This window comes from Ambystoma mexicanum, chromosome 3p, assembly GCF_040938575.1.
Source record: "Ambystoma mexicanum isolate Mex_15411 chromosome 3p, UKY_AmexF1_1, whole genome shotgun sequence".
Lineage (NCBI taxonomy): Eukaryota > Metazoa > Chordata > Amphibia > Caudata > Ambystomatidae > Ambystoma > Ambystoma mexicanum.
Window position 1 is genome coordinate 663,769,899 of NC_090925.1, and position 27,193 is coordinate 663,797,091.

The following is a 27,193-nucleotide window of genomic DNA, read 5'->3' on the forward strand; positions in this document are numbered from 1 at the left end:
CAAGGGACTTTGCCAGCATCTGTCCATGTGACAAGGCCTGACTACGGCTCAGTATTTAAGGCTGAATTACCCATAATTGCTCACACATGCTTATCCACAATAAAACAGGAGTGGGGGACAAAATGACACATTCCACAATGCATCATGTAGCATCCTGAAAGATTATGAAATCTATCAAAGCTTTGATCAAATAATTTAAAAAGAAAATGGATAGCTATATCATCGAACATCTAGAGGTGGTCTCTGATATATTATAGACCCTTCAGATTCATAGGGAACAATATGGGCAGTATTTTCACATCACTTTAGATGCTGCTTCTGCCATTAACATCCGTGGCATGAATGAACAGAAAAATATGTCATGGGTGGATTTTGAGAAATAAATAAATCACCAATTATCACTCTATCAATCTATACAACAAGCCAAGATGGCTGCTTATAGCATGTCTGCACAGCCAAATGAATCCCCTCACCAATTATTTCAAAACTTAAAAAGGGCATTGTCACATTTTGATGTGGCTTTAACCCTCACTAAGTAGAATAAAAAAATGCTTACTTCTTTGGGCTTCAAAGAGATATTGTATATCAATTAATCCATGAATTTGACAGGGAAAACCCTTAGAATGGATCATTGAACAGGTAGCCAAGATCTATACGGTAATATCAAATGAGGAAGAAGAGGGAAAAAAAAGTAAATAAACTAAATAAAAGAATAAAGAATCTACACAAGCAATTCTAGAGGTAAAATCGTGGAAGATGCCACTAGAATCAGCCCAAATTCAGGCGAGGAATGACACAATACACAGTCAAAGGTGAGTGGCTACACCAGCCTGAACTCCTGCATTGCAATCCATTGATTCCAGTCAAAGATGTTCATTCATTAGCCTTAGGTATCTTGGTATTGCTCCTAAGATGGGGTTTTACCATGGTATGCCAGGACTAAAGAACAACCAGAATAAGATGTACTTGATAACCAATATACTGTTCATACCTCCACAGAAATGAAAATTCCCCAAAAGACAGATCCATGTCAGTCACCTGATGAGTATTTTGAACCCCAGATATTCCAAGAGACAGAAAAGACAGATACCGTGAAAAATGCAGCTAAGTGTCACGTACCAAAAACAGACATTCTGTCACCTGACATTTGTGAAAATACACAGTCAATGGGTTCCAGAGTGGAAGTAAGTGGAAAGGACCCAGACGATGGGGAAAGTACAATAAGTACTGGGAGGTTTACGCTAGTGGCCCCTAATCAAAGGGACATTTAGTGACTACACTTCAAATGCATTCTGAACCCAGGAAAATGGACAAAGACATTTTAAAAGAAATCAGAAAAACATGGGGTAAAATGTAATTTCATATGCCCCTTTGCCTAGTAAAAAGCCAGGCTGGCCTATGGAAAGTAAGCCCTGAAATCAGTAACAATTCACACGTTCTATGTGTACTAGAAGAATATCAGGACAAATAGTATGCTCTTATCATTATTGAAGAGAAATGTAGTGCATTTGTAATGACAGCGGCATCTTCGACCGCATTACTTCCATTTATTTAAATGTATGAAGCTCTGCATGATACCCTAAAAGATCAATCTTCTGTAATCATCAGTTTGAAAGAAAAAATTGACAGGTTTAAATCAACGACCACATTTCTTCAAAATCAATTGTTACGTGAAGCAGATCACACATCACGATGGCAAGAGAGGCTAAGTGATCTCCCAGCTCGACATCACTGTCAGAACAATACACTGACAGAAGGTTTGCTGGAAGCCGTGAAATGGATGTGTCATTCTGACTCAGGAACATCTCGCGAAGGAAAAAAACATCTTGAGCATGTCACGAAATCTACAACTTTAAAGGATACGCTGTTATCTCAACAACAATCACAAGTGACTGAGATTCAGCAGTTATGTGACAATGCACAACGAACCAATAGCTTGGAAACGAGGAAAATAGATCAATCCTCAAACCCTAATGACAATATAACAGTGGAGATTCAACAATCAGATGTCAATCAAACAAACCAAATGGTCTTACCCATCCTGTCCGAAATCAATACAACAAATGAGAACGCAAGACCAACTGAGATAATTGTTTTGATAGACAATGCAAGTCAATCAAATTCTGGACAAATTGCAAGCTCAATTGTGTCCAAACCATTGGTTTCTTTTGGAATATTCAATGGCGCGACAAAATCTATCGAATTACGTCCGAGGTACAATCCCAAAACCACAAATAAAAATGTTTCAAATCTGCAGGCGGCTCTGTTAAGCAAGAAAACGTTAGGGCCCACGAGATCGAAAGTTGCACGTCCAAGAAAGACATACATAAGAAATATACCTCCGCCACCCGATGCAGGGTCGAGAAATGAAACTGCGATGGATAAAGACTGCTCCCATCACCCAAATGGAAACATCGCCAATTTGTCCTCTCATCAAAATGGTCCACTGCCTCCACAAAATAAACGACGACGTGCAGAGTCTGAAGAGGTGGAGCAAAGTAATAGATCCAAAGGGTCAATAACTGACCTATGTGATCTCGCTTCTTACTCGACGAACCTGAGGAGCCGTGGTCGGTTTTGCGGCACGAAATCAGTGACCCCAATGGTGAAAACCAGCAACGAAACAACAACCTAGATGCTCGCAGGGATGCAAAGGAGCTTGAATCTAGGAATCAATTGAAGAACAACGGCGGAATGAGCATTACGACCAATATTGCTCTACTTTCAAAACTGAATCCCAAACAGACTTCTATCCAACGAAAGAGTCAAACTCACTACTCAACTCGAGTTCACTCTACATCCAATGGCAACAACTCAAATTCAATTTGCAAACTAAGACTTCAAAATCTTCATGCAGAGGATGGTGAGCTGAACTTGAACCGACACAATGTGATGAAATTCTTCAACTTTGTGCCGTCATTGCGCACAATTGTGTCCGAGGACATTAAAATCGTAGAATATGCAACTGAGAAGTGCTGTGACCAAGTGCTTCTTCATATTACATCTGCTTCAGTACACAATACTATTCTGAAAGCCGCAAATGAATTATTAATATTCGACTTCGATATCACCCTTGAACCAAGAGCCGATGATGACCATCCAAAAAGCCAAACTATAAATCGAGGTCTGCAGGAATCCCAAGTAGAACTACGTGCAACAGTGAGAAGTTCCATGAAAGCCTTTGACACAGGAAGTAAAAGAGATGGTAATCCTCATAATAATCTCAAGGAGTTTCATTTGAGGAAACATGACGCCTGTAAAATGTGGGTATCTAAATTGCACCTGGTTTAAGTTAAACAAATCAACTCAGTCGTTTCGACCACTAGTTAAAGATGAGGAAACAGTAAAAAATCACATATGGAGAAGTGCACTCAAAATTCGTAACTGCCCAATGGTAAATGGACAAGTGAAAGGTGACCAACCTCCACAGGTAACCTGGTCAAACAACAATTCACAGTCTATAATTGACTATTTCTGGGTCTCCTGAAATCTCTTTGAACAGGATCTTTCACTTGGAAATTGTGAAATGCAGAATAGTGATCACAAGCTTCTACGATTTTCCTGTGCGATTGAATGGCTAGAGATAACTAAGAAATATTGTGTTCCAGTGATGATCAATGCAAGTGGAAACCGGCTGCGAATAAATGCTCCTCAAATCCGGCTTATGAATCAACAACTATTAAATCAGCCTAATGGGTCAACAGTTGATTATGTGCCGTTACTTTCAAACTACAGTTGTAAGAAATCATCTAACACAACATTCAGAACTCAACACAAACATTGTTACACCATGCAAATTACAAATGCTAAGAGAATGATGCAAAGAGACATTTGACTGATAAAAAGAACAGGAGCCTCGAAATTGAGTGCAAATGATATAAAAGCTGCCATTGGAGAACGAATATCAAAATATAGAAATTGGCTAAGATCGCAAAGAATGATTATCGAGCAGGACCAAGCAGAAATATTCTTGAAACCTCTGATTACATTGAATTCCTAAGAAATCTGGAAAATATTAAATTCAGGAGATGTGCAACATCAATCTTGTGTAGAGCATGACATCGACACTTCAAGGTGGGAAGCACACTTTGCAAAAACGTTTTTCAAGCCTATGAAGGAGTCAATCAAAGAGAGACACATTAATACGACAACTTGGGGCTTGCACATTTCATCGACTGACATTGAACTTGCTATAAGAGATCTAAAAAGTTCCCGTGCAGCGGGCCCCGACATGATTTCGAACGTAATGTTAAAAAAGAACGCAGTCGAATGGGCTGTCCTAATCGAAACAGCAAATTCTACAAACCAGCTTCCTATCCATTTCACTAAGAGCGAGTGTTCACAGATACCAATGCATCAGGTCATGATAACCCCCTACTCAAAAGAAGGGCGGATAACCATGCAGTTTATCAGAAAATATACATATTTTAATTTTTCAACAACACATTGTACTCACCATTGTTGTACTAAAAACAATTATACAAGAACACCATTTGGAATTCATTCCTCTGTTTATATATGACTTGTCTATCTGGACTCGGAATTCATATACCAAAAACCCTTTCTGTACCCCACTCGGGGGTCTCTGTGTTAACCCTCAATGATATTATTTATGCCCTTCCTAATTTACATGGGCAAGAAGAGTGTTCCTATAATTTTGAACATGTTTTTTAAATTTCCATAATTTTTTGTCCATCATGAGGGTCTTAAATTTACCCATATCCTCTTCAATTTTCTCTAACAGTGTTTTTACATCAGGGATTACAGACTCATCTTGAATCTTTTTCTCTAAGACTGCTAAGTCTGATTTTTGTTTCTTAGCTTCTTCCTCTGCCGTCCTAATCGAGACACTTTTTCAGCGATTATCTGTCCAAATGGAAATACCAGACTCTTGGCGAGAAGCCATTTTTGTACCAATCCACAAAAAGGGCAATCGGGCTGATCCAAACAACTATCGCCCGATTGCCCTTTTAGACACTATTGGCAAAATCTTTGCATCTTTCTTACGACGAAGACTGGTCTATTGGACATTGAGTGAACAGATTTGTGACATCCGACAAACCGGATTCATCAAGGGCATTGGACTGGATGCAAATCTACTGATACTTAAGGTCCTGAAACTTGAAACCTTGAAAGCCAAGAAGAAAATACATCTGGCATTTATTGATTTGCGTGGCACTTTTGATAGTGTCAATCGTGAACTACTATGGAACAAAATGGTTGCATGGAAATGCCCACCAGACTTGATTGCTCCAATAAAAGCATTGTACACTGAGACCTCGATTCCAATTCGCTTGAACCATCAGGGCGAGCTATCAAAGAAGGTACCTATTAACAGAGGCGTCAAACAAGGTTGCTCATTGGCAGCTGAGTTATTTAAATTGTTCATTTCCGACCTGCCTAAGCATCTAGAGCCTGCACGCTGCTTTTCACCAAAAATAAATAACACAGAAATTCAGTGTATCATTTATGCAGATGATGTGGTCCTAATAGACTCAACAGAGATTGGCCTGCAACAGATTTTAAACAAGTTACAAGAGTACTTGACAACAAACAAACTAGACGTGAACTCTGACAAAACCAAAATTATGTCAATTGGTGCTAGGACCCTTAAAAAGCAGAGATCACACAAATGGTACTTTAATGGAATACAATTAAGTTCAACAAATTCCATCAAATATCTAGGCATAATGTTCAATACTTCAATAAATGAAAAACACTGGAAGGCGGATTTGATGAACAAAATGACTCAATTCAGCATTCAAGGTCTCAAATTATACAAATCACATGGCAAATTTAGTCTAACACCGATCATTACTTTTTATTGCCAAAAAGTTATACCGGCAATTACATTTGGATCAGAATCTGGATGGAACATTGAAACACAGTTTTGGCAGAAGTTGGAAGGTCTTTTTTGGCGAAGAGTGTTGAAATTACCTTCTTATACATCAATGATCCAACTACGATATGAGCTGTCACTGAACTCCTTGCACACGAGTGTCATGTGGAAATCTTTAATGACCCTCTGAAAAATAAAATTAAGTCCAGTAGCTCCAGTTTACAAACTATTCATGGAAAAACCAGACCAACGGCAGTCCCTACTTTTGCAAGAGTGGTGTCAGCTGCTACTAGGCAAATTGACACATGCAGACTTAATGCTAGCTGAACTAATTTCTCGACCACAACTTGTTAAAAAGAAGTTCGAGCTTTGGAGCTGGATACAGAATTATGATCAGCGATTGACAATGCCTACGACGCTGAAATCAGGAATTGGAGCTCATAAACTAAATGTGCATAGCCGTTATCTAACCAACTGTCCATCACGACATCATTGCGACCAATTCTTGAGACTACGATGAATGCACTGCAAACCAAAGAGATGCAAACCTGTCACCACATTAATGAGGCAGGGAACCATCTTTGTTGATTCTGCAGCCTTCAGATCGAGTCAATAGAACATAGAACTGTGTTATTATCTCGGCGGATGCAAGATTTAGGCACTTTTGCCCCAGCTACCCTGAAAAGTCAAGACTGGTGGCAATATGCAACCTCTGGCCAAAATATTAAATTGACGTACGCTGTAGTAAATTTTATGGATTAATTGAAACTAAATGAGAAATGACTAAGAAGAAAGACAATAGGATGCAAATAAGGCACATAATCTCACATAAGCAAATTGGCTGCTCTATGAATTTGAAGTCTGTGCTGATGTTTTGAGCTGAAAATGTGCAATAAAAGCAAGGGGGCCAGTATGTTTACATGCAGGCCTGTCGAGCTGAAACTTTCACAAAAAAAAAGAAAAAAGGTGTTTGAACAAATACAAGACAGAGAGGAAATTTAAAATTTAAAATTAAAAATCAATACATTTTTGGGCCGGATGACCCTGAATTTGGGCAAAGAATTGTGGGACAATGTATGCTAAAGATTGCAATTGGCTCTAAAAGCATTCATCACAATGTTTGGATTGTAAGTGGAGCACAAAATAAATTATATTTGCAAAATGACATCATGCACAAAATGTATGTATTTGTATGTATGTATTCATAAAGAGCCAACACTCACAAGCACCTAGGCGCTACAAAGACACATGAGACTAGAAGAGACATGTGTATGTTTAGATTTCTTAAACCAAAGGGCCTGGTCTATACTGGATGGAGTTGTACCTCAATTTGGAAAAAAAAAGACAAGCTTACCATTGTGCCCAAATTATGCTATATTTGATTTAGCTTCAAGTAAAGAAGGATGTCATTATTCCTGCATTTACCAGACAGTTTACAGTAGCATTACAGAAGAAAAAGGGGCAACCGATGAAGCCCCTGATGCAGTTGTCTGCCTAAATGAATCCATGAGACATCAAAGATTAGAAACCAAAAAGCACCATTTGTGGTAATTAGGAATGGTCTGATTTGAATATTGGTGGACAAGAAAAGGGTGTCAGCACTTCATCTGGATGTAAACACAGTGTCAGGGATTGCAGCGCAGGTATCATACCTCACTGCTGAATTCAGCAACCAATTTATTGGGAATATCCTTGAAACTACGTGAATTCACAGAGTGAATTATCTGAATCGTAGGACTCTATACCAAAGGGAATTTTTTTAATTCAGTCTGTATACCCATATGAGCCAAATTAAGAGAAAGGCTGTCATCAGGATAATTGTGTTCTATTTGAATTGGGTGAATCCGAAAGAGAAAAACAGCAAGGTGAATATTCCAAAATATTTGAGGGTTGTGGCTCTCCAAAGAGATACTGCCACACAACTAGAAGGGAGTACAGATGTTCCTCCATTGGCGTAGTTCATAGAATGTTCTAAGATCAGAAGAGGAGCAGATTCAAGTTGCAGATGCTTGCACAAATGAAGAAGAGAGAGATCAATTAAGGAACATATTTATGGAGTTCAAAGATGTTTTTGCCAAAGATGCTTATGATTGTGGGCTGACTGATTTGCAAGTTGCCACACTACCAGAAGGATATGGTAGGGAGCTAGTATTTGTGTGACAATATAGGTTACCCTGGGCATGTCTGGAGTCACTGGCTGAAGTAATTAAACATTTTGAATCTAGAGGCATCTAGAGGCATCATTAGGCCCATTCATAGTACTTAAAATACTCACATATTAGGTGTACTAAAGCCCCATGGCTTAAGTGAATTGAACAAGAGGGTATCAGTTTCAAGGTTGCCCCTTCCATTTATTGATCAGGGTCTTGCACAGGTTCAAGGGTTCCAGGTATTTACCACCTTGGATCTTGGAGCTGGTTACTGGTGTGTACCATTAGCAGAAGGTATATAACATGCATTTGTATTTTCCTTTGACAAATTACAATATGCATGGTCTAAGACCCCTTTTGGGTATGTCAGTAGTGGGAGGGAATTTGGGATATTCCTGAGCAAGGCACTCCCAGATGCAGCTGGGATAAACTTTCTAGGCCATGAAGTGATAGTACATGGGTTAAACCTGCAAAAGAAATAAGTGGAAGCAATTCAGAAATTAAAAGATACCACCACCCTAAAAAGTCTAAAGAGTTTGCTAGGAATAACAGGTTACAACAGGAAATGTATTGGATTTTACGAAGAGATTAAGCAGCCTATAAGCAAATTACTGACATAGGCTGTGCCCTGCAAATACGAACAGGAAAAAGGCCAAGTTAAAAGAAAAACTGTTTGATAAACATGCCATGTTTGGCATATCCAATAAAAATGAAGATTTCTTTGTAGAAATAGGAATCACAGATCAATGTATGTCAGCAGTACTCTACCAAAAACATGATGCAAATAACAATTCTATTGCATATACCAACAGATATTGTCACAAGAAGCAACCAAATTTAGCGAATATGAAAAGGCATGTTTGACGTCTGTATGGGCATTGCAACATTTCTGTCCCATTATTCAATGGATATGGGTGATAGTTGAAACACATCACCAGCCTCTACAATGTTTACATAGTAAAAGAATCAGATCAGGGTATTTGACCAAGTCAAGAATGACTTCATGGATGTTAACACTACAGGGATTCCCAGTGGAAGTGAGATGTGGACCAAACAAAAAGACTCCATTTGGTCAAAGGCTATCAGAATTACATGATTGTGAAGCTGTCTGTACGTCTGAAGACACTGACGTAGAAACTCATTTAAATGAATTTGAGAAAACCCCACATGAAGAAACATGCAATGATCTTCCAGCCATTTATGTAGATGGATGTGCATATCACATGGAAGGTGATTCTGAAAAAGAACTGGTGGCAGTAATAGGAAATGTTTGGGGATAATGCAATGACATTCCAAGAGTAAGCATGAAGTTAGGACCCAAAAGCAGTCAAGTTGCAGAATTGGCCACCATTTATAAGGGAATATCGACAGCCATAGAAAGTAAATTGAAGAAATAGTTGTAGTGACTGATTCTTATTATGAGCTAAATAGTTCTATGGAATGTTTACCCAGCTGGAGAGGAATGCTCACATATAACTAGAAACCATTTAAACATGGCAAAATAATCCAAGCCACAGACAAACTGGTTTCAGTAAATTGCATATCATCTACTGGAGGAAAATACATGGTCATTTGAAAACACCACGCGAAGAAAAGGAAGGAAATGACAAGGAAATGACCAGGCCGATCACAATGGAATAACTGCAGGCAAAAGAGGCTCACAGAAAACTTTGGACATTTTTAAAGATTATGCATATTGGCCACACATGTCACAGGATTTAGAACTCTATATGAGGGGATGTCTAGTGTTTGAACAATTTCAACCTGCTTCCCCAACACACAGGGTACCATTGCTGAAAAGAGATTTGTCACTCCTGTGGTCACACCTACAAATAGACTTCATTGGGCCTTTGCAAAGGCCAGCAAAGGGAAACAGATACTTCTTTACAATTGTTTGTTTAATGTCTAAATGGGTGTGGTGCATCCCAGCCCCAGATTGCAGTGCGCACACAGCAGCCACTTTGCTAGTCAATCATTTGGATTACCTCAGAGAATAGAATCAGACCACAGAAGTCATTTCACTAGTGCAATAATGACAAACATATGGCAAATCATGAGTGTGAAGAGAAAGTTGCACATTTCATACCATCCCTCTTCTTCTGGGGGTAGGAAACAGTGCAACATATCAATAGTTGAAATATTGAAAAGGTTTGTAGGTGAGGCAGGAAACATTTGGGATCTGCAACATCCTTTAGTGTTAATGGCTATTAGGTCAACACGATCCAGACCAATAAATCTCAGTCCACATGAAATTTTGACAGGTAGGAACATGTTTTTTACCACAACATCTGCTTTACAGGTCCTAATAAATGCATCCATGATCAACAAATATATGGAAAAGCTGAGAAAGCACTTGCAACATGCTTTTGTTTTTGTGCAGAGGAATTTGTTAAAAGCGTATGACAGTGCAAAATCATACTATAACAAGAATCATCTGTGAGGAAATATGAGATAGGGGACCTGGTATATAAGTTTGACTTTGGTAAAGATAAACATAAACATGCACATTTCCTTGCATCATGGTGCAGGCCATTTAGAATTGTAGATAAGGTTTCACATGAAGTCTACAGAATAGTCATAAAAGAGGGAGACTTAACTGTGGAAAAATTTGCCAATATTAACCAAATGAAACCATTCAATCCAAAACATGAGGCAAGGCGGTTAGAACAAATTGGGGAAACTAGTAGTGAGTGAAAAGTGCAATTCTGTTCTGAAAATGAAGCGTTTAAAAGTGTAATTCTGTTCTGAAAATGAAGTGTTTTTATTTTAAAGGGATTCACCATAGCAGGTAAGTAGGTGTGAAAATTATTAAAAAGTATAAAACTGGATTGTAAAGGGGTGAAAGGAGAGAAACATCAGTTGAGTAACTTAGTGTACGTTTTAAAGTGAATGTGAAAAGGGGGATTCAGGGTGGAGCATGGGGTCTCAGATGGAAGTGAATTGTCTATAAGGGTCTATAAGTAACCCAAAGAATGAGGAGTTAACCGATGCTAGATTAATTAAAAACAGGTAGTTGGTGAGTACTTCAGTAACACATTATACAATTACTCGCCTCAATCATGGTTCTTTCATTGTCTATCAATTACAGCATAATGTGTTCTACATATCAGTCCCTATATCTGTACACTCTAAATCAATAACTCTGGTAGGAAGCAACATGGTATCACTATTACAAGTATGTGAACTATTGTGTGGCACATTCATGGTGCTTTGTGATTCCTGACTGATGTGTGTCTAATTGAGTGCATTCTTTCTCTGTGATAATGCAGAAGACAACCCCAGTCTGTGCTTGGCACAGTTTGTGTGTGCAGTACTAGGCAAAACACAGGGCGTGATCAATCCAGACATTAATAGCTCATTCACTTAAAGCATATTCTGTTAGTGCTATAAAATACACCATAGAGGTAACACTATTTCACTTTTGATATTCATCGCATTAATAGATTTGAATACAAATATATGTTTTGTTTTAAAAACACTGTATGGAACATCTTAATACACTTAATACACTGTATTCATCAAGATTAATTTTGTGATAGCTAAATATCTCCACAGAATATGGTTAATGTAATAGATGCTGTGTTTCACATCATACAATGTTTTGAAGCAAATTCACGAAAATGAAAACATCTGCCCTGAAAAAACTGATAAGCTGTCAGACAATGTGATAATCAAAACTGTTAATCAGGGAAATGTTATCCTCGGATGAAGAGCTTTGGTATAGTCTGTGTGAAACATCTATCTGGAAGGGGTTAAGTGTCTGGAAAAATAATATGTTTTCTGGTGTGTTTCCTGCCATTGAACATGATTCAGCTTCTTGAAATCTCGTCAAATCTGTCCAACACATGTAATTTGGCTTGCCAATGGCATGTATATGACTCATTATCCTGTGTACTGCTCCCTAAATGATACCCGGAATGGGTATGAGAGGTTAAGGAATTTCTATGGTAGTAATGGCACCCAATTGTCATAGGCAAGTAAATAGTGATATGAGGTACTGTGAAATGCCAGGTGGAATCTCTTAGGACATATTCATTATAGCATTAGAGAACAACAATAGCCAGAGAATAACACCGTCTTGGATTTTAGCAACAACAATGTAATATTTACCACCCGGCCACCACCAACTCCACCGTGTACGCCCTATGGGGAAAGAAACAAATAGTTCAATGATGAGGTAAAGTGAATTGATATGTTGACAAAGTAAATACATGTATGATTGTCGTCTGGTCACACCGGCTAGCTAGATCATTGAATCTTCACTTTGAGTCACCAAGGTCATTATTTCTTAATAGGATTACATATTTAATAGCTAAAAATATGTCCACTTCAAGATGTTGATACAAGTGAGGCTGTGTGTAACAGCTCACAGTGTTTTGAAGTAGACACATGTATGACAGCAAAGCTGTGCTGTGAAAAGGCTGCAGGGACGTCATTCTGGGGTTGCCAGGGGTTGCAAGTGTAATCTCTGCCGATTTGTTTGCAACCCCTAATAATGTCTTGTGACTCCAGCATCCTCCTTGAATCAGAGGATGCTGGTGGCGTGGCTAAGGGAGGTGTGCTTCGGCTGCAGGATCCTTCATTTTGTTCTTGGCCCGCTCGCAGTTAGGAGCTGTGCAGAAGACGTCTCTCCCGAGCTCTGGCTGACGGCCTTGTGGTGTCGTTGTAGAGAAGCTGAGCAAAGTTTTGAAGCAACCGAACCTTGCTTCTGCCAATGAGGTAGGTTTTAGTTGTGTGTTTATTATAAATTAAAATTGTTGAGGTTGAAGACCTCGGATGTCCTTCCGCTCCACCCAGCCACCTCACCCAGTCCCGACACCTGAGTGCCGACGATGCACTCAGGTGTTGGGACCTGGTGAGCTGTAGCGGAAAGGACCTTCCGTCTAACTGTGACGCAGCAAGCTGCTGCTGGCTAGCTGCCTGTAGTGCAGAAGGCAAATAAGACCACCAGCAGCGTTGCACTTGCTTCCTGAGTTTGTGTGTGTGCCCACTGCCATTGACAACCATCATGTGAGTGATTTGGTGAGCAGGCTTAAATGGTGTCATATCACAGATCCCAAACACCTTTTCAACAGGGAAAGGTGAGGCAGAAATGCAACCACTTGAGTGGTTTTTGGCTTGCATCCTCATATCCTATATGAAGAATGGCTTCCTTAAAAAGTTAAATGGTTTTCTCTTCGTAAAACAGGTATTCAGAGAGGAGTGCATCTTGATAGGATCGGCGTGAGGAAGTTATATGTAAACGTAAATCTAGCACACTCGTTCATTCATATGCACTAACAAAAAGCCCCATAATGTGCCTACATATTTAAAAGCACTCCCCAGCTCACTTGTGCCCACTCGTAAGCACCCCATGCTCTGACTCTCCGATGAAGGCTCCGAATCCCACAGCATACATGATGTGGGCTTCACACATCTGTCAGGCTTGGTAGTTCAGTGGGTGGACAGTTTGAGGCAGAGAGCCTGATTTACAAAGTCTTTTACAATGACGCAATCCCATTGAATAACGCTTTGTAAATCATGCCCAGCGTGTTTGTATAACCCGCAGCGACAGGATTAGATCCCGGAACGACTGGCTCAGACTTTAATCTGCAAGATGCTAAACAAATGAGCGTCACTAAATTGTTTGATGTTGGCTGCTATGTTGTACAGTTTGTAAATGGTTAGTATTAATATCACCCGTCTTAATCAGCAATAGTTTCATGCAGTAAGCGTGGGCCTTTGTCTGAAAACGATTTGAAAGTGCCAGGAAAGCAAAGGGAAATTCAAAAATGTTAAACCTATTAATATTGTAGTGTTTTAATTACTAAATAACTCGCAATAAGAGCTGTAGTTTGCTGTTTAAATCCCGGCTACTCCACCGAGAAAAACTGTGTGACCATTTCCTTTATCCACTTTCCAATAATGGGAGCATTCAGAAACCTGCTCTTCAACACAATTAATGACTCTAAAAAAGCTGTACGTGTAATGTGCACGACACAAACACAGCCCATTTTTAGAATGAATGATTGAATCTGTCAATCAATACAACCTTACTGGCATCAAATTGGAGCATCCAGGACATTTAGTCCAGGTGTTTCAAACCCCTTAGGTTTTCTTAACAAATGTTGTAAATTTATTTTACAGTAAACAAGATTCTGAAAATAACTCTAGGAGCTATAACGCTGGGTGTTACTTCCATCGAACTAAATGGTACTCATTTTATTAACCTGGATAGTATGACAAGCTGAGTTGACGGCCTGATTAGGAAAGTAAGTGAGCTACTGGGCATACATGATTCTCATTAGTAGTCACTCAACCCACTGAGCTAACCTTCACGCTTCGCAGCGACTGTAAGATGTAAGAACGAAGAAAGGTTGCTGAAAACTCCCATTGTGTAATTGTGTGTTTCTGTCTCATGGTCTAAGTGAGCTCTTCCTGACACACATTTTGCTAACAATGTAACCTCTGTAATCTTAATCCACAGCCGTACAAGGTTAATCATTTTTCTGCAACAGGGACACATTTTCGGGTAACCCCCAGAAATTCAGACATGTAGGAAGGATAAAAGTGAAAAAGATAAGGCATTCCCTGCCATGGAAAATGAAATATTAATAGGGTAATTTATAGAATTTAGCGCACAAGTGGCGCACGCGGCTGGCACACAGTGTGCACGTGCGAATCTCTGCGCCAGCCGCGTGCGCTAAAATCCATTTCCGCGCACAGCGTATTCATGGATTTCAGCATCCAAAACCAGCCGTGGCACAGCAACCCTGCAGCAGCACCAGTTACGCCCCCAAGAACTCCCTCGCGCAAGGAAAAGCCATCAACATCCCCAATCGAGCGCAAAGGGCTGCGCTAACCCTGTACCAGTTTACAGGGCCGCTAGACAGCAAACGCCGAGTGGGCTACGTGTATTTCTGGGGTTCGCGTGAAGTTTCACACGCGATGGGCCCTGGGTGAGCAGGGTACGTGTATTTCCGAGGTTCGTGTGAAGTTTCGCACGCGATAGGCCCTGTGCGAGCGGGGTACGTGTATTCCTGGGGTTTGCGTGAAGTCTCACACACGATAGGCCTTGGGCGAGCAGGGTACGTGTATTTCGGGGTGCGCACGAAGTTTCACACGCGATAGGCCATGTGCGAGTGGGGTATGTGTATTTCAGTGGTGCGTGGGAAGTTTCACACGTGATTGGCCCTGTGCGAGTGGGGTACATGTATAACGGGTTCGTGTGAAGTCTCACACGCAATTTGAGCAGGGTACGTGTATTTCGGGGGTGCATGGGAAGTCTCACACACCATAGGACCTGTGCGAGTGGGGTATGTGTGTTTCAGGGGTGCGTGGGAAGTTTCACATGCAATTTGAGCAGGGTACGTGTATTTCGGGGATGCGCAGGCAGTCTCACACGCGATAGTCCCTGCACGAGTGGGGATGTCTATTTCCTGTGAGAGTGGGGTACGTGTATAACTCACGTTCGCGTGAAGTCTCGCACGCAATTTGAGCAGGGAACGTGTATTTCGGGGGTGTGCATGAAGTCTCACACGCGACAGGCCCTGTGCAAGTGGGGTAAGTGTATTTCAGGGGTGCGCGGGAAGTTTCACACGCGATAGGCCCTGTGCGAGTGGGGTACGTGTATTTCAGGAGTGCGTGGGAAGTTTCATACGCAATAGCCCTGTGCGAGTGGGGTACGTGTATAACTGGGATTCGCGTGAAGTCTCACACGCGATTTGAGCAGAGTACGTGTATTTCGGGGGTGCGCGGGAAGTCTCACACGTGATTTGAGCAGGGTACGTGTATTTCAGGGGTGCGCGGGGAGTCCTACACATGAATTGGCAGTGTGGGTCCTCCCAGGCAGGAAGCTCATACCCCAGGGGACTACCCTGCACCCCTGGTCATGTCCCGCAGGCAGCCCATCCACCATGGGCATGCCCCCCAGCCAAGCCACATGTCAGCTTGCACCACTGATCACCAACTCATGTCCCCTTGCACCCCCACGCCCCAGCAGTCATGGGCACCTGCCAGCAGGCCCCCACTCAAGTATCACACATGTCCCCATGCACCTCCGCCCCCTGGAAGTGCGGGGCACCAGCCAGCAGGCCCCCACTCATGTTCCACACGTCCCCCAGCACCCCCACCCCCCAGCAGTCAGGGGCACTTGCCAGCAGGCCCCCACTCATGTGCCCCTGCACCCCCACACCCCAGCAGTCAGGGGCACCTGCCAGCAGGCATCCACTCATGTCCCACACATGTCCCCCTGCGCCCCCGCCCACCAGCAGTCAGGGGCACCTGCCAGCAGGCACCCACCCATGTGCCCCTGCACCATCACCCCCCAGCAGTCAGGGGCACCTGCCAGCAGGCCCCCACCCATGTCCCACACATGTCCCTCTGCCCCCACGTCATAACGATCCTCAATCATGGCCCTTATGGCCAGCCTCCCCAGCCCAAAGACCCAACCAAGTATTGCATCCACCCACATAGAAAAGGCAATTACATGATACAACCCCATAGGCAAGTATGTAAATGAACACATGTCTGTCACACACACACAATGGGTGCAAGTGAATGTGAAAACCCATATCATGACATGCATGAAACCAATGCGATAATACCACACATTGAAGTATGAAGAAAAAAATGTATTAAACACAACTTGAATGTATTAAAAGAAAACAAACAACAATGGGAATAATTAAAGAAATGCTGCATGTCCGTAAAAGAATAAAAAACAAGAAATCATAATCCAAAGAAATCCAAAAGAAATGGTGTCCAAAGTCACAGTCCAACAAAGAAAATCCAAGGGAAAAAAGAAAGTGAAATCCATTGCTGCATGGTGAAAATAAAAAAAAAATGAGAATAATCCAATGGTGAACTATGTACAAATGAACAATCCAGGGTCCATGAGCCCAACTGATGAAAAGAAACCTAGCAAAAATACTACCCAATAAAAACTGATATACAAAAACGTGGTGCATTGTCCAAGCACAACCAAAATAAAAAAGAAAAGGAAACCTAACACTATCTAACTATATACAATGGCGGCGGGCAAGTCCTGCGGCTCACTCTGTGGTGTCCCGGGCCAGGGCATCATCAAACTCCATGTCGATGTCCCGGAGGCCAGCCTCTGCCCTGGCCCCGAGGCATCTCGCAGGAAGGCACTCATGGACTGTTCCAACTCCCTGCGAGTCGCCTCGAGGCACTCTGCCCGCTCCAACGCCCGATGCATTGAGACTCTGCCCTGACCATGGTGAGCCGTGCCTCTTCCTCCCGCCGCCGCTCCGCATCTATAGCATGGCCTATCCGCAGCCACACAGAAGACACTTCCAGTCCTGGGTCCTCCTGCCCTCTGGCCGATGCCTGCCCATCCGATGTTGAAGGCCCCGAGCCATCATGGCTCCCACCTTGTTGCTGCTGCTCTGCCTGTGCCCTGGCTCCTGCTGCCTGCACATCCTCCTCCGGCTGGGGTGCAGTTGTTGAGGTGGCCACCCCTGCTGGACGTCCGACTCCCGACTGTGGCAGGGATGTGTCCTCCACCAGCCTGGCCGCAGGGTCAGAGGCAGCTCCACAGGGAACCCAGGTGATACATGGGTGAGAAGATGGCACGGAGGACGTCTGGCGCATAGGGGGTTCAGGTGAGGAGGGGGTCGGAACAAGGTCCAGCAAACGGAGGAATCCAGCCCTGGTGACCCGTCCCAGTAAGTCAACGCAGTCAACGAGGCATTCGAGATGATGTGCAGTGTCCTCACGAAAACACTGCAGGTCACCTCGCATGACCCGTTGACGCAACGCCACCCCACCCAGGACAAGCTCAATCCGGAACCCGGATAGCCACGTCCACAGGGAGAGGAAGGCCAGTTGTTGTAAGTGGATCCCCTCCCTGAAAACGGGTCTGGACGTAGGCATCCCTGCTGGTGCAGGATGATTCAGTCACAGGATCAGGGACAGGATTACACACAGGCACCTCCGTGCTGGCCTGTGCTGCCTCCTGTCCCTGCCCCTGCACTGCACCACTAGCACCAGTGGAATCCCCACCCCCAGACCCTGTCTCTGTCCCTTGAACGGCCTCCTCCTCCACCAAACCCCCCACCAACCTGGATGACTCCATGCCATCTTCGTCCGTCGGACCCTGTGGGGTCTCAGCTGCCCCTTCTGCTCCGACCTCCGCCTCTTGGACCTACCCTCCGCAGCTGCGGCCTGAGACGCGGCATCAGACTCCTCACTCCCTGACGAGATCTCAACCTGGGAGGGGAGCCGGGCCTTGCATCTCCGGCTGGCGGTGCGATCCCTGCCACTGTGCTCCACATCACTCTCTCCGCCCTCTTCATCAGTTGACGCTGCAGACAGGGAGAGATAGGAGACAGGCATCAGGGCACTATACAATGGACTGATACACACATGACAGTTGCACATGAGTGGCAGTGTCAAACTTCAGACATGGCATCACAATCCCCAACACACATATCATGTCAACTCACACACATGAGCAATTCCACAGCCATATCGCAACAGCCAGCACCATCCATACACATACAACAGCATGAGCAGCCAAAGGTGAGCCAGACATCACATGAAACATAGGGCGTGCCCTAGACATGCACATATGCCACCACACTTACATGCATGTGTACACCTCCACCAACTGTCGCAGTAATGAGATTGGCATCCATGTCACATCTGGCAATCAGTCTTCTACATATCAGTGTCACATGCATCCATGTTGCATCAATGTTGCACCCTTGTCAAATGCACACACATGCACATGTACACTGTGCAGATACATGCAGCTGGAACCAACATCCATGTGTGACACCACAACCATGCCAACTTACATACAAAGTCATTCAAACATGTGTGCTAACACATCTGCATTTGGCCTGCATGCTTACACACACATACACCATCCATGTGTCTCACACATGAGAGGACTCGCATGTGTTAGCCTCACGGCCCTGTACATACACATCCATACATGGCCCTACAAAACCACATGTGCAACCTGCACACTACTGGCACACCACCAGAATCCCTGCCAGAAACACTTACCTGCGACGGCACATAGGTCTCATCATCCGAATCAGCACCTGAATAAAGTCTGGGGAGGTGCACCCAGAGACACCCCTGGACAGAATGGTCTGCAGCAAGATTGGTTTCTCACCCACCACCACACCACATCCCCCACTGGTGCCCGGTCATGCCTGAGAATCCTCCTGGATCTGCACCATTTCCTCAACCTCAACAGCATCAAGTGCGTCATCCCCTGCAAAAACATGAAGTCAAAAAATGGAAACAGGCATTAGAGCCATAGCACACAAATATGCCTGACAAGCTACAGAACCAGTACATGATTTACACATGTCCCACATGACTATAACCCTCCCATGCATGCACTGTCACTGAGTTTGAAGGGGAGGCAAAAGGCAGAAAATGATGACACCAAGATGGAAGAGCAACACATTTGCTGCATGCTGGGTAGCACTGCCATCACACATTGGCCTGTGAGTGGCATGTCCAATACACATACATGACAAATGCCATCACACAGATGGCATGTACCATAGCCATGGTACATTCAACAAGTACATCCATATGTCAGCGAATGAGTACTTTCAGCCATCTATGTGAGATGGACATGATGAGATGAAAAATGCAACATGCTGTGACAAAATACGCATGTGCCACACACTGCAACACATCCAGTGTACATACAAAAATACAGTGATTGCAGGCCGATGTACACATCAATGGTTGTGCACTTCAACATGACAGGAAACAACTATCATGTTCCACATTCAAACAGGCCCCAAAAATGTATGTGATCAGGCCAATGCTCAATCAGCCTGAATGGTCAAATCATTCACCTAACAAGGTAACACATGTGGGCCAATGTGGGGTTCATCAATGACAGAAGCATGTCACATATGTGACAATAGGGCTGAGGAATGTGTAGCAAAAGTGGGAGAATTGAAACAATCAGCCTGAACGAACACTGAAAAATACAAACAATGTTGTTGCAAGATGCCACTTCAAGGGCAACTGCCGTAATGTTGCGCTAAATTACTACTGTGGGCAGACGGGATACTGTCACACCCAAATCCAAGGCCGCTGAATGTTTTGAATGAAGCACATGGGTGACCCATACCACTCAGGCACACACACCCTCACCTGGCGCTCAATCAGAACCCGGCACCCAAACAACATACACATGGATTGCACACACATGCATGGGCACTCACCGGACAATGCGTTGTAATCAGGTAGTTCTCCCACACCTTGGATCTGTTCCTCTGTGACGAAGGCATCTGCAACAGACTCATTCAGTGAGTTTGTTGTCCTCTGGTGGAGACCCACCGCCAGTTACCAGAGTAGCGGCATGATTTGAGGCTAGCTTGTTTGTTGCTCTGCGTTTCAGGTCATTCCACCGCTTGTAGCAATCATCAACTGTGCGCCTCACAAATCCAAGGGCACTTATGTGGTCCGCGATGGTCTGCCAGTGTGTCCTACGTTGACCAGGTGTGGTCTTGCACCCTGGAGTCACCAACATTTTGCGGCTATGTGCTGACACATAGGTCACACGTGCATCAAGTTCCGGGTCATTAAAGCTATGCTTCCTTGACGTGCCGGAGTGTGTAGCCGTGTCTTGGGTCTCAGCCTGTTGTGCCAGAGCACCCTTCTTCCTCTTTTTTGAAGGTGGAGTGGAGCTGAGTGGCTTACGCCGCTCTGGTCAGTAGGGGCAGAAGCACCGGTGGATTAGGTATTAGGAGTGAATATATAGTCATGGAGACCTCGGAAACTGATCAGTTGGCCCAATTATTAGGGGAATTAAGGGCCGAAGTGCATTCCGCCCACCAAGAAACCAATGCCCTCAGGAGGGAACTGATAGTGTCAAAAGAACAAACTGATGAGTTAGCCAGACAACTATTACAGAGCCAGGCTGGACAAACACCTCTACCAGGACTTGGGGCAAGTCCAGCTCCTGTACCATCGAGTAACCCGGTGCAGATAAATTTACCGGGAGCAGTTCCTTTGGTTCCGCCTGAACGCTTTGCCGGAGACCCAAGAGGGTTTGCAACATTCATGAATCAATGCCGCTTGCACTTTTTATGTAGACCTGGAGCTTTCCCAAATGTTCAGGCCAAGGTAGCCTTTGTACTGTCATATCTCAGCGGCAGTGCGGCGGATTGGTCCATTCCACTAGTTAACCAGGATGACCCGATTCTTCGAGATTTCCAGGGTTTTCGAACAAGCATGGAAAGACTATTTGCTCGACACTCGCGATGACAGGCTTTGGACAACAAACTTTTATCCCTACGTCAGGGTAACCAGGATCTTTTATCTTACATTGCAACTTTCAATAGATTAGTAGAGGAAACCGAAGGGCCTGAAGCCAAGCGAATCACATTATTCCATCGAGGACTTCGAGGAGAACTCAAAGATGTTTTGGCCCAAATCGTGAACCCGCCTCAAGACTGCTGAATATATAGATCTAGTGGTCCAGCTCGATCACAGACTTCAGACCAGGAAGGCTGACCGAACCAAGTTTGAGAACAGGGTGTTGGTTAAAACCCACGTAAACTCCAAGGGAGTAGATGTCTCAGAACCAATGCAAATTGGGGGGAGTTAAAGGACCCCTAACCCAAAAGGAGAGAGATAGAAGACGGCAACTGCAATTATGTTTATATTGCGGAACTGCTGGTCATTTTCTTCGGAACTGCCCTGTAAAACCACCCAAGAAAGTTATAGGAGCAGCAGATGAAAACCATGTGAAATCTGACTCGGGAAATGGCCACACCCGGCAAGCGTAGAGATCCGCTTGCCGAGCTTAAAGAAGGACACTCTGATCTTGCATTTCACCATACCCATGGTCCTTGTAGATCCAGAGCAGCCATCACGCATGCACGCGGTAAAGGCGTACGTAGGCAGTGGAGCCATAGGAAATTACTTGGACTGGGAATTGGCTACCAGGATGAATCTATCTCTCACCCGCAAGACCACGGCCGATGTTGTCACCACTTTAGATGGAACGGAAATTGTCTCTGGACCCGTAACTCATTCCACTGCAGAGATGACATTGCTGAGTCAAGATGGGCATCGAGAGGCTATGATGTTTGACTTAATCAAGGCCCCACAGTTTCAGCTGATACTGGGGATACCTTGGTTGGAAAACATAATCCCTGTATTGATTGGCGAGAGAAGAGACTAACCTTCCCAGAATGTGCTCACACCTGCTACCCAAGGAAAACTCAAAACTCAGTCCTGGCCCCAGTAATTCCAGTAGCCATGAATTACCTGTTGAATATCAAGACTTTCAGGATGTCTTCCAAAAGGAACAGGCAAACACCTTACCACCTCACAGATCGTATGATTGTCAAATAGATCTTGTACCTGGAACACAACCACCTTGCAGCAGAATCTATGCCCTTACGGAATCCGAAAATCTTCATTTGCGCCAGTACCTAGACCAGTACCTTGCTAATGGCTTCATTCGCCCGTCCAAATCCCCTGCATCTTCAGCTTTGTTCTTCGTACCGAAAAAGGAAGTCGACCTTAGAACATGTATAGACTACCGCGCACTGAATCAGATAACCATAAATAATCGATACCCACTGCCTTTGATCCCAGAACTACTAGACCAGGTGAAGGACACTTGTATATACACGAAACTAGACCTTCGGGGGGCATGTCATCTGGTACGTGTCAAAGAGGGTGACAAATGGAAGACTGATTTTCGCACCAAGTACGGACTATTTGAGTACCAGGTGATGCCCTTCGGACTATGCAATGCACCAGCAGCCTTCCAGTTCTTCATGAACGATGTCCTCCGAGAGCTTATCAACGTTTGTGTGGTCGTTTACATCAATGACATTTTAGTATACTCTTTATCAGAATCTGAGCATGTAAAACACGTCCGAGCAGTCCTAGAGAAGTTACACCAGCATAAATTATATGCTAAACTGGAAAAATGCATCTTCCACACTACGGAAGTGGAATTCCTAGGATTTATTCTGACCCCGAGAGGAATCCGGATGGATACACGAAAGGTGGATGCCATTCTTAATTGGCCTTTGCCAAGTTCAATCAAAGGAGTTCAAAGCATGCTTGGCTTTGCCAATTTCTACCGCAGGTTTATCCCGGACTTCTCGCACATTGTACATCCCATCACAACACTATTGCGAAAAAACAAACGCTTTGTGTGGACAGAGGAAGCCGAGGACGCCTTACAAGAGTTAAAAGCTAAATTCACATCTGCTCCTATATTAAGACACCCGCGCCCCGAGCTTCCCTACATAGTGGAAATAGATGCATCCAGTTCAGCCATGGGAGCAGTCCTTTCCCAAAAGGATCCCGAAACTAACCAGCTTCACCCAGTGGCGTTCTGGTCAAGAAAATGTTCAGCCCCCGAATTAAACTATGCCATAACCGACAAGGAGCTGCTGGCCATCAAGTCCGCCTTCAAGGCTTGGCGGCACTATCTACTGGGTGCCAGACATACCATCACGGTCATCACCGATCACCGCAACTTACAATACCTAAAGACAGCCAAAGCCCAATCTTCGCGCCAACTCTGTTGGGCATTGTTCTTCGCCGAGTTTGATTTTGTAATAACCTATCGACCAGGCTGTAAGAATGGTAAAGTAGATGCCTTGTCCCGGATTGGAATGGGAGAAGCAGAAATAACTTTAGAACCCGTACCCATAATTCTGGAACAGAGAATCCTTGGCCTGACTTCCATACAGACACTGGAGAACATTCAAAACAAGATCCACCAACTCTTTGATTCCGTTGCCCTAAAGGACTGGGCAAAGAAAGGTCCAGAGTACTCTGTCATCGATGATTTACCTTATTACCAAGGCCGTCTATTTTTACCGCAAAAGGAACTACAGGAACTTGTCATTTCCCATTACCATGACACCTTAATAGAAGGGCATCCGGGTATTGCAAAAACCAAAGCTAAAATTAGGAAGCAATTTTGGTGGCCTATCTGGCGAAAGGATGTCAAGTCATTTGTCATGTCTTGTGGCATTTGCGCACAAAATAAAGGGTAAAAGAAAAACCTGCTGGATTATTGCAACCATTAGACATACCACCTACCCCTTGGCATACCTTGTCATTAGACTTCATCACGGATTTACCCCCGTACCAAAGTTACAATACCATTCTAGTTATTGTAGATCTTTTTTCTAAAATGGCCCACTTCATTCCTTTAAAAGGGATACCTTCAGCTTCAATCCTGGCCAAGGAATTCCTTGAAAATGTTGTCCGCCTGCATGGCTTTCCTTCCGTGTTAATTTCAGATCGGGGCAGTCAATTCATTTCACATTTTTGGAGGAAATGCTGCCAACTAGCACAAATTGATGTTAGGCTTTCGACCAGTCACCACCCTCAAACCGACGGTCAAACGGAGAGGACCAAACAGACTCTTGAACAGTACCTCCGTTGTATGCTACATCAGTCTGAGGGGAATTGGAAAGACATTCTGTGGATCGCAGAGTATGCGTACAATAATTCCGTACACTCAAGAACTGGACAAAGTCCTTTTTTTACCAATTATGGGCACCATCCTCGAACCTCGGATTTGGACTCTCCCCAGCATTTAGAGATGCCCGCAGTGGACCATCTCCACGCTGTTATTACACAAGCCTTTAAAGAAGCAACCATCCATTTGCAAAAGGCTAAGGAAAAATACAAAAGGGATGCAGATCAGCACAGAAGTGAAGCTCCTCAATACCAAATAGGGGACCAAGTATGGTTAGCCACTAAGCACTTCTCACTCAAGGGGACTCGGACCTTTAACCCCAGATATTTGGGACCTTTTTCTGTCAAGGCAATTATTAACCCAGTGGCCGTCAAGTTGGACCTACCTGCTCATATGCGAATCCATCCCGTTTTCCACATGTCTCTTTTAAAGCCAGTGCAACCAGGAACAAGGCTAACCACTCCACCTGAACCTATCCTCATAGACGGGGAGCCCGAGTTCGAAGTCAAGAATATTTTGGACTCAAAAAGAGTGAGATTAAAACTCTTTTACCTAATTGACTGGAAAGGGTATGGTCCACAGGAAAGGTCTTGGGAACCTAGTGACCACATGCATGCACCTCGTTTAGTGAAGAGGTTCCATCGGGAATTTCCAGACAAACCACGGCCAAGGGGGAGAACGACTTTAGGAGGGGCCTTGAGGGGGAGTGCTGTCATGATGCCTGCCCCCGGAAGACCAGACCAGGCCCAGCAGCCCCGAAAGCAGGCATCATGCCACTTGGAGCATGCCCAAAAGCCCCAGTTAGGGGCTGTTTGGGTACAGTCCTGGCACCTATGGTTCCAGGCTAATAAAGATAAAGTCAGTCCTGGCGCCATGGGCGCCAGGCTCATTATTGATAACTTACCTGAAGCAGACCATGCTGCATACTCACCTGAGGCAGACCATGCTGCTTGAAGACTCAAGCCAAATGAGGCTTAGGAGGGACTATTTTACTGAAGGGACTATTTTGTTACTTGGGTGGGGCTGTGGAAGAATACTTAGCTGGATCTTCTTCCAAGGCTATTTAAATCACGCCCGGACAGCCACACGTGCTTCGTGTTATTCTGCTTGCTGCAGCGTAACGCTCACCGTGTTTTCAGCAGCTCCAGTCTTCAGCCACGCCCGCTTCAGTCCTGGGACTCCTGAAACAAGAAGACAAAAGGATAAAGGTTAGAACAGGAGTTTTAACTTTAATCCTTATCTGAATCCTGATCCGTTTCGCCACGGAATTGAAAGACAGAAGTCTTTGAAGCATCGCTTCGCTTTCTACGGTGCCGCGCTGAACTCACCTGCGTGGTGGTACTTCAGCATTCCATCACACTCTCTCCATCTCACGCCCGCCCTCCGACACCTAAGGAGACAAAGACAGCAAGGTGAGCGAGGGGACTCTCTAAGTCCATACAAGCTACCCCCAAGGACTTACCTGATTACCACGGGAGGTACTCACCTCATTTCGGGTCGGCGCAGTCAACTCTGCTTCACCGCCGTACCCCAGCCCCTAAGGGGAGAAAGCAAGGACAATACCAGTTACCCCCCTCCACAAAACTTACCTGATTTACCACGGGGGTTTCACCTCATCTCGGGTCGGCACAGTCAACTCTGCTTCATCGCCGTACCCCGGCCCCTAAGGGGAAAAACACAATAGACTTACCTGAATCTTACCGAGTGCCATTTGGAAATCTTCGAGTGGATTAATCGGCAACCTGCAAGGAATCGGACAGAGTGAAGAGCAGACATTTGAACTCTTATGAACAATTGGACTTTAGAGTCAATACTGGAACTCACCAATTCCTCTACGCCAGTGAAGTAACTGGTCATCAACGCGCCCCTGCGGTCGACGCAGGTTGGAGAGCTCATCCTTCCAAACCATCAGGTGAGACTAAGGAGGGGACATCAAGAGTGATCAGTGGGAAGACAACGGGAGTGGGGAAGGTGGGTTGACACTCAATTCCACGGGTGGGTAATTCCTCTTCTCCTTTGCAGAAGAATATTCTTGCGAGCCAGACAAACTAGGCTAAGCGGGCCAGTCCAGTCAGTCATCTCGGCACTACACGTCACGCTGGTGGAAATAACAGCGGCCCAGTTCCGGTCGACGCCCCCGTGGGAACCAGGTGAGCGTAACAGCTAAAGCAGGCAACAGACTCCATTTGCCAATCACACAGGGAAGACATGTTGGCATCTAACAGGGACCGACGGGCGGCACTGGAGACTCTGCGCCAATCCATCTCAATAGAGTCCCAGGCCCATAGGGAAGCCCTGAGGGAAGAACTCCATAACCACAAGGAGACTCTTCATGACCTTGAGGCTTCCACTAATTTCAGAACAGCAGCTGGAGCGGCTCACACGTTCGCTCTCAGCTGAGATACAGGCAACACGTGAGGAGATCCGGACATCACGGGAGGCCATGCGTGCAGAAACATGCAACCAGTGAGGTGGTGCATGGGGATCTGCGCACTTTAATCCTCCAGAATCAGACCTTCAACACCCACATGCTTGCTGCCATGGAGGCTTTGCTTGGGCTACCTCCCATAGCACCACCACCTCATGATGCAGCAGCAGAGGGTGATGAGAGTGACAGCAGCAATTCTCCCACAATAGCGTAGCCGTGCAGGCCATGAGCCCATGGAGGTGTTTTTTTTCCCCCAACGTCCACACAGGTGGCTCTTGGTGTGCACCCTGTCCTCGGACCTCCTGGGTGGCCTCCCCCTCCCCCCTGGC

At 44.6% G+C, this 27,193-nt stretch overlaps 1 protein-coding gene across 9 annotated transcripts in view; it reads right to left on the bottom strand.

The window, feature by feature from the left end:
* LOC138580695 (uncharacterized) overlaps window positions 1–27,193 on the bottom strand; it is a 583,872-nt gene that overhangs the window by 314,144 nt on the left and 242,535 nt on the right. For all 9 annotated transcript variants that reach the window (XM_069651438.1, XM_069651437.1, XM_069651436.1 and 6 more), the window contains exon 20: window positions 12,100–12,132. In XM_069651438.1, the coding sequence (XP_069507539.1) occupies window positions 12,100–12,132 (33 nt within the window). The remainder of the gene's footprint in view (window positions 1–12,099; window positions 12,133–27,193) is intronic.